The sequence below is a fragment of the Vombatus ursinus genome, unplaced genomic scaffold (genome assembly GCF_900497805.2).
Source record: "Vombatus ursinus unplaced genomic scaffold, bare-nosed wombat genome assembly UNPS02014798.1, whole genome shotgun sequence".
In the NCBI taxonomy this organism is placed as follows: domain Eukaryota; kingdom Metazoa; phylum Chordata; class Mammalia; order Diprotodontia; family Vombatidae; genus Vombatus; species Vombatus ursinus.
Genome location: NW_020954576.1, coordinates 1,256,709 through 1,268,734, shown reverse-complemented (window position 1 = coordinate 1,268,734; position 12,026 = coordinate 1,256,709). Strand labels below are relative to the sequence as shown.

At 37.3% G+C, this 12,026-nt stretch overlaps 1 protein-coding gene across 1 annotated transcript in view; it reads right to left on the bottom strand.

Moving 5' to 3' along the window:
• LOC114049843 (nuclear pore membrane glycoprotein 210-like) overlaps nt 1-12,026 on the bottom strand; it is a 127,352-nt gene that overhangs the window by 58,532 nt on the left and 56,794 nt on the right. Inside the window, exons 12-18 of the mRNA XM_027871268.1 lie at nt 10,078-10,276; nt 9,513-9,658; nt 7,045-7,266; nt 5,145-5,318; nt 2,340-2,532; nt 572-660; nt 172-276 (exon numbers count right to left, since the gene is read on the bottom strand). Of these exons, the coding sequence (XP_027727069.1) occupies nt 172-276; nt 572-660; nt 2,340-2,532; nt 5,145-5,318; nt 7,045-7,266; nt 9,513-9,658; nt 10,078-10,276 (1,128 nt within the window). The remainder of the gene's footprint in view (nt 1-171; nt 277-571; nt 661-2,339; nt 2,533-5,144; nt 5,319-7,044; nt 7,267-9,512; nt 9,659-10,077; nt 10,277-12,026) is intronic.

Here is a 12,026-nt window from a genome sequence, read left to right as displayed (position 1 = left end):
TTTTAAAAATTAAATTAATTATTTTCTACATATCAAATGTCTTATTGATGTTTTGGTGTTACTACTTTAGAAGCTATGTTAATAACTATTAAGATTTCAGATTTAAGAATAAATTTGTACTACTTTCCTCTCCAACATGATTCAAGTTAGTTACCATTGGGCAGCTCTTACCTTCACATCAGGGTGATTATATATTCTGGCATCCTCAGGTACCACAGTCACATCCTCCACCAGGAGCAATTCCACAGCGGCAGACCTGAGCAAGTTGGAGAATTCCTGAAGATGTAATAAGAACCACAGAAAGTTAAAAATAAATGTCTCCTTTTAACTTCCTCTCCTCACCTCCTCCACTGCCAAGTCAGAGAAGTTAACCCTTATAGGTGCTAAAAATACAGGGATATAGTTCTTGGATATTTTACTTTGGTTGAGAAACAACCCTTAAAGTAAAAAGTCTCAATCATCAAACTTATTTAATCTATATTTTCTGATTCTGATAGTAAGGGAGTTTGCTAACTAACCAATCAAACTCCATTTAGAAGTGTTAAAAATTTTTTCTCTTATTCTTACTTACTTTTGGGCTATGTTTCACTGAATAGCCCACAATATCAACTCCAATGAGTACAGTCCCTTTGAGCTGGTGAACCTTCAGGATCTTATGCCCTGGAAACACAACAAATAATTTCATAAAAAACAAACTGAATAATAGAGAAAGATTAGGAGGAAGACTTAATTCTGCTGATTTTTTTCAAAGATTAAATAAATGACATCGTTTCCATACAAGAATTTGTTGGAAAGAAAAACAAATGGCTATTTCCTTTAGATATCCTCCTTCTTCAATTCATGATGCCTAAGGCTGCCAAAACAAACTTCCTAAAACATTACTTTTCATCATTTCACTTCCCTACACAAAAACTATGATTACCTATTCCCCACTGGATCTCTCACAGATGTCATGGAATGATCATCTAGCACAACTCCACCCAAACTCTTTAAACTAGCATTCATCATCCTACAAAATTTGGACCCACCTTAGCACTCTAAGCAACCTCTTCTTTTACTCCACAATAACACCCCTTCTATTCAAGTTAGACCAATTTCCTTTCTGGTTTTCCACTACACTATTCTCAGTGAGGCATGTACAGATTCCTTTAGAACCTCTATTCCCCACTTCATCTCTATCCATAGCCTACCTAGCCTTCAGAGCTTAACTAAAAGCACACTTCCTCTACGAATCTTTTTCCAGATGATTATAGCCTCCACTAATTCTCTAACTTCTTTTGTACTTATTCTCTATATCATATCATTAACTTTATTAGACTGTTCCATTTTAATTATTTATCCCACATAATTCAAAATATTTAATAACAACATTTATTAAGTGCCTACACTGTGCTAATTACTAAGAAATTACAAAGTTTAGAGAAATTCCTCATGGAGTTTATCCTCTTGTAGATTATCTATAATATACAATATAATAATTAAATAGCCAAAAAAAAGTGTTATATGGAGTACAAAGTGGGGAGGTCATTACCAACTAGGCAGGCTTAGGGAAAGCTTCAGGGAAGAAGTGCCATTTAAGTTGTGCTTTAGAAAGTCAGTAAGTGTGAAGGGGGGTGGGATAGAAAGCAGTATAAGAAGAGGTAAAGGGGTAGAGCAAGGAGTAGAGTATTGATCAGTTTGACTACAGAATACAGTAGATAGAATGAGGCTGGAAAATAAGGGTGGTGCCACATTATGGGGACTCTGAATACCAGGCAACTTGTATTGTCCTGTTTTTAAATTATTCCTTAAATATATGTCTTATCTCTGCTGTTAGATCAAAAGCTCTGTGTGAGCAAGAATGTTATCTAATATCTTTTTTTATATTCCCCATTAGGCCTAGAATAGGCATTCAATCAATACTTGTAAATTCAATTCAATAAACATTTTTATAATTATTGATTCAATTTCATTTTCACAAGAAATACAATGCTAGAAATGAAATAACTTGTATCTTTTGTAGAAGGAGGTATGACTTTTAAATTCAAAGACAACAAAAGAGATAAGGTTTTAATTATCAGACTTCAAATGAAATGTCTTTCTACAAGTACAAAAACATGGCCTACGTGTTGGAACATCTCGTAAATTCCCATAGGAAAGAGAATTGCATTTGGAGTGGGAAAAGTTGAATGTGAGTTCTGCCACTTACCTGCAAAGTCATCTAAGCTCTCTGAGCTTCAGAAAGGTAAATGTAAAATTACAATAATATTTACACTTACCTACTTCAAGGGGTTGTGAGAATTAAATGAGATAATACATAGAAAACACTATTATAATCATATAGTGTTAATAAAAATTACCATGCAGTCTGGTTTGTCCACTTCCATCATCCTTGGCTACCATCAGCATTAATTTGTAATCCTCAAAGTGGGCAAGTGTTTCATTGGAGGATTTCCATTCCAACATTAGGGAGCTGAAGTTATCAAATTTCCTTCGGTGCTGGTCAAATACTGCCAGTTCGAGGATAGTGTCCCTCAGGCTTGACACAGGAATCTGAGTTCAAACATAACAGTCCCCGGTATTATGGTAGGAACCAAATTTTTTATAAATTATTTTATACTCTGGTCACTTTGTTCGAGTAAATCATTATATTAATAGTCTCTATAGACATTCAGGTATCTGAGAGAGAGGGGACAGACCACTGTGTCACAATACTTTAAAAACATCTTGTATTTATTGATAGCTTTTACTTTTGCATTACTCTCATTTCGTAACATATTCCTCCTTTTCTCTCTCCCTAATGGGCCATACCTTGACACAAAGCATCAAAAAGAAAAATGCAGTTCAGCAACATCAACCAAAACATTAATTGTGTTTGAAAGCATATGTGTAATATTCCACACTCCAAGTCCTCCACATCTACAAAGAGGAGAAGAAGGTGTATTCTCCAGAGCCAAGCCTTGTTATTACAATTAATGACACAGTGTTTAGTTTAATTTCTTTTCTTTCCATTTATATATAGTTGCAGTCATTGTGTATATTATTTTCCTGGCTCTGATTACTTCACTCTATATAAGCTGAATAGGTCTTCCCATGCTTCCTGGAATTAATCAGATTCATTATTTCTTATAGCACAGGACTATTCCATTACATTCATGTATCATAATTCTGCCTTCCAAAATACACTTAGATTATATAACAAAAATTTTTCATTTTGGTTCTGCATGAATGATAGGTTCCCCTGCCACCACCTGCCCTACTCCCTGCTTTCCTACTCCCCTTCTGGACCAATACCCTCTGCATGAGACCTTCATAATTTTCCAGTCTCTAGGGAAGGTAATTTGATTGGCTTTGGAACTCCTACCCTTGAGGCTGAGCCATTTTGATTGGTGAGTGAATCATTGAGTGAATACAAACTTACCTAGCCCACTATACCCAGTCAACCCCAGACCAGACACCATACTTCATATCCCATCCAGGCAATTTTGCTGTCAGTCCTGCTACTGTGCATGTATAGCCTACTCCTATGCTCTTTCCATCTCCCGTTCTATGCAGAGTAATCAAATTAAACACTACTACTGCTTCTACAAAGAGGGTATCAAATGAATGCCCTTTGGACCAACTCGTCTTATATGATTTCTCAGACCAAAACTCTCTTCCTTCCATCACATTATATGTGCTTTCTTCTCCATTATAATATAAGCTTCTTGAGAACAGGGACTGCTCACTTTTTATATCTTCAATGGTTAGCATAATGCCTGGCACATAGTAACGCCCTGTCATTTAAATTTTCTCTTGAACTACAGAACTCTTCGGCTTTGCTTCTACATGCTGTGACTGATAGGAGGTAGGAAGAAAAAAGAAACCTCTTCTTCCTCCTTGAAGGGGTTGGCTCTCACTCCACAAGCAGCTTCTGTCTTGTAATCTTTTCCACTCTCCATATGTTGAAGTTTTTCTACAGTAAAGGCATTTAGATACCTCAGAGGTTCTGCTAATTTGTTCAGACAATTTTAATGTGTTCCCTGAATGACTCAATCACACCTCTGATCACTGTCACATATTAAAACCTTATCAGGTATGACTACATTCTATCAACTAAATTGAGGGGAGATGGCATCAGATTCCAGCCTCACTTGCATAATAAAAAGTTGGATAACAGTGCAAGGATAGAGTGGACACAGATATGTCACTTGGTATAGCAAATTCTGGAATTCTTAGATAATATAATGAACAGTATATAAACTCCTAGTTGAGAAAATCAAATTAATATTGTCTCCATTTTTGTAACTGATTCTGTATCACTGCTGACATTCTGTATACTGCCTTTGAGTTAGGTCTTAGGTCTCTGAGTTAAGTTCACAAGTTCATTAGTTTAACTTTTATTTCTGAGTTAATAAGTATAGAAAGCTCAGTTTTCCTGCTAATCACTGTTCTATTCTTGTGTTAAGTAAATCGGCTATCCTTGAAGGTTGTAGGTGGCTGTCAGGAGTCTGGTCTGTTATTTCTGCAACACTTTTTTTTTTTTTGGTGAGGCAATTAGGGTTAAGTGACTTGCCCAGGATCGCACAGCTAGTAAGTGTCAAGTGTCTGAAGCCAGGTTTGAACTCAGGTCCCCCTGTCTCCAAGGCCAGAGCTCTATCCACTGCACCACATAGCTGCCCCAACACCAGTTGTTCTTCAAGAAAGTCTGGTCTGTTATTGTTGTGATACTAACTAGCCATGCAGGTGAGTATCACCAATGAGTTTTCCACAGTGACAAGATGGAAGGAGGGGCTGTTGCTAGCCCCGCATTCTAAATTTCCAGACAAACATATTGGCCCCCACATCTATGATGTTTTTCTGACTCTGTAACCAATCATACTGTTTTTTCCACCTATGATGCTGCCTTCTAGTTTTTGGTTGGTCTTCCTTTCATCTATAAAAATGATCTATTTACCCTCATTCAGGGTCTTTGGCTTGCTGAGGAGCTAAGACTCTTTTTATTGGTAACTGCTGGCCTTACCAATAAGAACATGTTCACAACTTTGTGCTTCAATTTGCCTTAATTTCAATTGTGGCATAATTTTCAAAGTTCAAATAAAATGAAACTACATCCTGGGCCTGTTGATCCATATATACCAACGGACAGCAGTACCAAGTTAGTCTTAAACATAGTTTGGACTCACCAGTTGTTTGTTGTGCTGTGGCAGTGGGCATGGCTGGGCACCTGTGGGCACTTTGTATACTGGAGTTATGGACATGCTGGCAGGGTGGGCACAAATGAAACGTACTTGTACCCTCTCCACAGCAGGGCTGGGGTTCAGGACACCTGGATGATTTCCAATGTGGAATGTGAGCACCTTTGAAATCAATACAAAAAGACGATTAGTAATGGGGAAGCATTTCATGCCAGATATGCACCAGATAGAATACAGTATAAATAACTTAATCAGAGGAAGTAATCACCATTTAGACATTATATACAGATAAATCCCTTGGAAGTGTTATAGCTCTCAACTGTTTGCACTGATAGGAGGTAGGGACATTATTAATTGATAGAGAATTTTAAACATATTATATGTGACATATAAAATATTTTATATATAAAATATATGTATTTTTGCCAAATGTTTTAATCCACTTTCTACTAAAACTTTTATCATGGCTACTTGCAAAGAATAAAATTAATTTGTATTTCATCTTCCCCTGGTGAAGGTGCTAATGAACTGCAGAAGGTGAGGAGAGCAAAGGAGAAGCTAAGGGTTTCACATTGGATAATTAACCCCTACATCATTGAATATAGAGTCAAATTAATTAGATATATTATAGACTCAAGTGTATTAGCTCAGCTGGTTAGAGCATGATATTAATGAAGCGAAAGTCTTGGGTGTGATCCCTAGTACAGTAGTTAACTATGTTCTGTTTCACAGTCACAGACTAAATCCTTAACTGTGGGCAGACAGCTCTGTGGCAAATATTTGCCACTAAACATAAGGTAGGAGAGGGTGGGTGGATCAATGAAAATCCATCACTACTACTAGAAAAATAATTCAAAACATATGTTTTCATTGATTATGGATAGTAATATCATTTTTATGTACATAAAGGACAGCCTAATTATCACAGTTAACCTAAACCCTTTGATGGGATTTCTAAAATGTAAACTAAGGGCTGTTTTTCAGAACTGCCCGTTCTTAATGAAAAGTCTGCAGAGAATCTTGAGGGGGTATAAAAGCAAAAGGGAACTGCCAAAAGATGAGTGTCTTAATTAAAGCAAAGGCACCTTTATTAAGAGAGTTTTCATATAAAAAGTTAAAGCTTCTGGAAAAGGAATATTATCTATGTAATTCAGAAGTGATCTAAATTCTGGATTACTGTTAAATAATATTTTCCTTATTTTTCTTTTGTTTTTAAGTACTTGTACTAAAAAGGAAGCAGTACCTAGTACAGTCCTTTGCACACAGTAAATACATAACTGTTTCTTTAATTAAAAGAAAAGACTTATAGAAGTAGAAGGTATAATGTGCCATCTAGAAGACCAGTGGTATCAAACCCAAATAAAAACAGGGCCACAAAACTGTACACAAAATCCCTATGGGCTACATGTTGACTTAGAAAACCACATGTTAACATTGTCAATGTTTTATTGTAGTTTTATTTTATTAAATATTTCCCAATTACATTTTTCTCTGGTTCAGCCACACTCAGAATTCTTATGGGCACGTGTGGCCTGAAGGCTATGTGTCTGATACCTCTGGATTAGATCATCTCCAAGTTTCTTCTAATTCTAAAATCCCATGACAATGAAAATCATCATGAAAGATGAATCTGCTCACTACAAAAAGGCCTTGATTTCTATTTGGAGAACTATCAGAATCCTCAGATTGGCAAGCTGAAACCTTCAGGTGCATTAAAGGACAGTCAATTTTAAAAGTCCTCCATCAGTAAAACAATAATTCTCCTTACACTCATTGGCTGGAGAAGAAAGGTTCTCTCCTTTATGAAAATTTGGAAAAGATAACTGAGAGCATAATGTATTATGTGACTTTTTCTCTAAGTTATATAAAGAAAAGACCATTTTCCTACTTGTTCTCCTAATTCCTGGCACAGTATCCGGTAGATATATTGGTTCTGTTTTCTCTTTGCTGGTAGCCGGACTTGTGATACACTGATCTTCAATTCATTCTCCACACTCAGCTCCAAAAAAAATCGTGAAGGCTCCAAAATCCATGGCCCAGGTCCCCCTTCAAACACCATCTCCTTCACAGACTTCCATGTCACCAGTGCCACCTCCACAGGATTCACAGCCTGAAGACATGGAAACGAGTTAACCATGGCTGACTGGGAAAGTTGGTGCCAGTCCTGGTCCCCAGGCCAAGAGGAGTGAGAAATAACTTTTGCCCTTCCCATCTTGGGACAACTGTCAAGAAGAGAGCCAATCTACCTGCCCTCCCCCATCTTAATCAATGGTTTTTCTTCAATCTATGCTGATTTTCAGCATAAGTCTCTTACTCACTTACATGTTTTTATAGTATCAACCAGTGGGCCTTTTCTGTTTGGGCCAGAAGAATGGGACAAGAAGAAGTGTAAATAACTTTTCAGAAGATTCAGAAAAAAATTCAGCATTTTTTTTACATATGGTTAAAAATGAAGCATCTGAATGAGATAGGAAATGATACTAGACTCAAAACATTTTCCTAAAAGATACTTATGCATATATTGGGCCCCTCACCTAGAATTCATGTTTTCATTTTTCTAGTCTATCCAAGTCTTACGCATCATTCAAGGTCTACCTCAAGTTCTATCTTCTTGATGAAGGCAACCTCTTTAACTTAACCCACAACCATTTTAAACACTTATTATCTCTACCATTCATTTTGGCACTTAATTATTTCATGTTATATAAATACATCAAATGCACATAATCTTATCTCCCGCACTTGATTTGTGAGCTCAAGAGTAGGAACTATATTTTATATTTCCTTTGTAACTCTATATGGTACAGTGCTCTTTGAACAAAGTAAATGCTCAACAAAAACCTACTACATGTTGCTTGGCATACTATCTCTTTTCAAAGAACCACTTCCCCCACTAAAAACATAGTAATATTAATATCTTGTATTTATGCAGTGATTCAAACTGGAGCAACATGTTTTTCACATATTATTTCCTCATTTAAATTTCATACCAAATCTGTATAACAGGCAGGGGAGATGTTATTATCTTCATTTTTTTAATAGTTAAGGAAACTAAGAAAGGTTAAATGATTTGCCCAAGTAGCTAGGGCAGAGCTGGGAAAGAATTCAGATCTTCTGACTCATAATCCAGTGTTTTTCCTACTATGCCACGCTGTCTCTGCAAAACAAACAACAAAAAACCTGCCTTCTTGGAAGCATGAATTGAGAATGTATGCTGCCTATTGCACTAAGAAGGCCCATAAATGAAAGGAGCAGGGGCAAGAAAAGGAAAAATGGGTAAAATATGTACCATTCAGTGTATTTTCTTCCTTCTAAGAGCATAAACCATATCAATTTACTGTGTAAACACATAATGGGCAGGTTCCAAAACAAAGAAGGTTGAAATAATCACAAGGAAAACTTGGGTTTCTGTGCTCTATATGGATCATCATAACCATCTAACAGCATTCTTATTTCAGTTTGCATAATAAGGTGCTGACATTATACATGCAAATGAAACAGACATGACCCCTTTCCCCAAAAAGATTATCATCTACAATCAGACACATATAGAAGGGCACACAGAAAACTATACAAGAAACCTAGAAATGTTACAACAGTGAGAACAGGCCTAGGTCTGAATATCTAAGTAAATTCACATTAGGCAAAGAGTTTAACATGCACTGCTCATGCATCAAAGGAGTATGTGGCTATCACATATACATACATAGAACCTGTTTGACGAACGCCTTGGACTAGCAGCAAGAGGAGTAATGAAGCCTATTTAGCATTCATATTTTAATAACAAGGTAAACCACTTTAAAAATTAATAATTTAACATTACTTTCATCATCACATCACTGTTAACTTCTTCCTTGTAATTGCTTCCTTTCTCTAACTCCCATGGAGTCAGGATTTGGCACTGCCTAGTAAGCAAATGACTTACAAACATATCAATTTTAGCTTCTGACTAGAATAAAATATAGAGCAAGCAAGGTGGACTCTGCACTCTCATTTCTCAACAGTGTTTTATCAAAATGGAATAGTAATGGTGACCAACAAAAAAGATCCTATTCTCATTTCCCAGAAGGTCTGTGAACACGAGGCAGAAGAAAATCAACTTCCCACCCTCGTGTAGGAAGAACTTCCTGAGAATATATGGTAATTACTGCTGGTATATCTCAAAGGTACTCCTAGGTAACTCCTTGACTTATGTTTGATGATATAATTGTGACTCCAAGTAGAATCTAAACGTGAGAAACTCATAAGACAAAGAAATGGCCGATCTCAAAGTAGAGAATCCACAAATCAAAGTAATGACACTTTTTGAGTCCCATGGGAAGAATTGCTGGCCCCTTCCTTAGTGGAACATCTCACCTTAAGTGGTTCATACGCAGCAAATGTGGCACTGCTATCAAAGTATTCATCATGCACAATCACACTCACTGTCACTAACGTGTGGCCCAAGGACTTGGCTGCTATGTGGGTACTAGAACAGAAGACTGGTCCTGATTTTTGGGTACCTGTGGATCAAAAGGCATCATCTGAATGAAGTAAATAAGCATGAATATATAGGTCCAGGGACTGGAAAAATAGAGAAAATGAAAATTTAATAGACATTAAAAATAATTCATCTTAGATACTGATCTTCAGGCTCATCACTACCTGTTGTGTCATACTTAGGATGCTGGTCAGTGTAGAAAAGGATAACAAACAAAATAGTTAACCAGTTAACAAGTTGTATCCATGTAGCTTAAAGGAAAAAGGATTAGCCCGGGAACTGGGAAGGCTGGGTTCTGGGTTCAGTGGCTCAACATAAAACCCAGGACAAGTCACTTAATCTCTGTTTCCCTACCTATAAAAAAAAATTGAGAAATATAATTTCTTCTTTTTGACCTCCTGCTTATAGGAAGGTCACAAATAGGAAATCTTGTTTCCTTACCTTCTTTGAGAAGAGTAAAGACCCCTTGCTTATCCATGCTTACATCCAGAGATAAGAGAGAGCAGTCTGTAAATGCCATGGCACTCCCAGTCTCCTTGTTTATGTGGTACATGGCAATAGGAATCTCTATGACTTGGCCAATCTCCACATCGGCATGAAAGGGCAAGAGTTTCAGCTTGCTCAGCTTCAGAACATATACCTGGAAGGAAAAATGGTCATGAACCTTCTTTGAAAGCCAAGCAAAGAAAGCTCTTGGAATGACAACAGAATGAATCTTCTTAGAGTAGGAAGATCTGCAGCACCCCCAAGTAGGACAAACTTTTAAAAAGGACAAGCAAGGGGGCAGCTAGGTGGTGCAGTGGATAGAGCACTGGCCCTGGAGTCAGGAGGACCTGAGTTCAAATTCAGGCTAAGACACATAACACTAGCTGTGTGATTCTGAGTAAGTCACTTGACCCCAATTGCTTCACCTTTCTTCCCTCCCTCAAAAAGCAGTTCTATTCCCAAGAATCTGGAAAACTCAACTCTCTACATTTCTTCAGCTTTCTAACCTCAGAAGTAGTCATTCAGCTGTCACAAACTGCTTAGGATAACATGACTGTTTCTCATAAACTTTCCTTACTTTCAGTGGCTACACAGATTAGAGTGGGGGGGACAAATTCTAGACAGGAGTGGGATAGAGCAGAAACGTAGAGGGGAAGGAAGGTCACTTGGAGAAAGGCATGTAATCTGGGACCTGATGGATGATTAAGATTTCAACAAGTAAGATGTAAGGAGAAGATACTCCAAATAGAGTGAATAGCATGAACAAAGAAAGGAAGGTAGGAGAATTATGTACAAAGAAAGCTGAGTAGCTCAGCTCAATTACAGAAAAGAGTAAAGAGAATAGGAAGAGATAAAGCTGTGGGAGGGCCAAGTGTGAAATTTATTTGGTAGGCTAAGGGGAATTAATGAAGACTCATTGAATAAAGCGGGGTGGCATGTTCAAAGTAGTGTTGCAAAATCAATCTTGCAGTGGTGATCAAAACAGGTTGGGGACATGAGTGAAGAAATGATTATAGGACTAGATTAAGGAACGAAGAAAAGAGAAGGGGGAGAACAAAAAGTGCTGAAGACAAAATTCTCCCATGTGTTAACTGGAATAGTAGGACTCAACTAGACAAACTTTGCTTAGGTCTCTAGCTGTCTTTTCTACTTTGTATTTCCCACCTGAGCAGCTGATTGAACATAGATCTTGAAGTACATGTGTCCAGGCTTGGAGATGACCTTACAAATTAGAGTAGTCCAGTAGACCTGGGTGCTTTTAATTGGAGATGATTGGCAGCAAGGAGAGGAATCTCCAGCAACTACTCTAGCACCCTTGGAGAAGATGGCCACCAATAAGAGGATGAGCCCAAGACTGGCTCATTTTACCAGAACACAGAAATTTAAAGAACATAATGCAGGGCTGAGGTGCAATGCAAAATGCCAGCAGTCCAGCAAACTGCTTCATGTTAAATAGTTTCAAGTATTAACCTGTAAGTACAGTATAACAGTAGTTAGTATTGCCACTTGTTCCTATTTATTTCTGTCAAGAGTGAGCTTGTGTTTAATATTTCTTTTGTATATAAGAAATAATGAAACATCTATCCGATAAGTGATTTACACTCTATAACAAGTATCTTTAAAAATTTAATTCCTCCCTCTTGGGGAGAGCTAGATATGCACAAACACCTAATTCTTAAGTAAGTTTCCCCCAGGTTGCCAGGGTAGAGGAACATAACAAGACAAAGGAGGTGAGAAAAACAGGCTGACTTCTTTCCTACATGGTCAGGTTCCCTTAGGAATAAACCGAGTCTGAGCAACATGCATGAGTCTAGAACAATTAAGTTCCTTACTGAGGAAGGGAGTGGGTACAATGCCTCAATCCCTTCACCCAGCAGCAATTCTTTAATGTTAAGACTTTTATT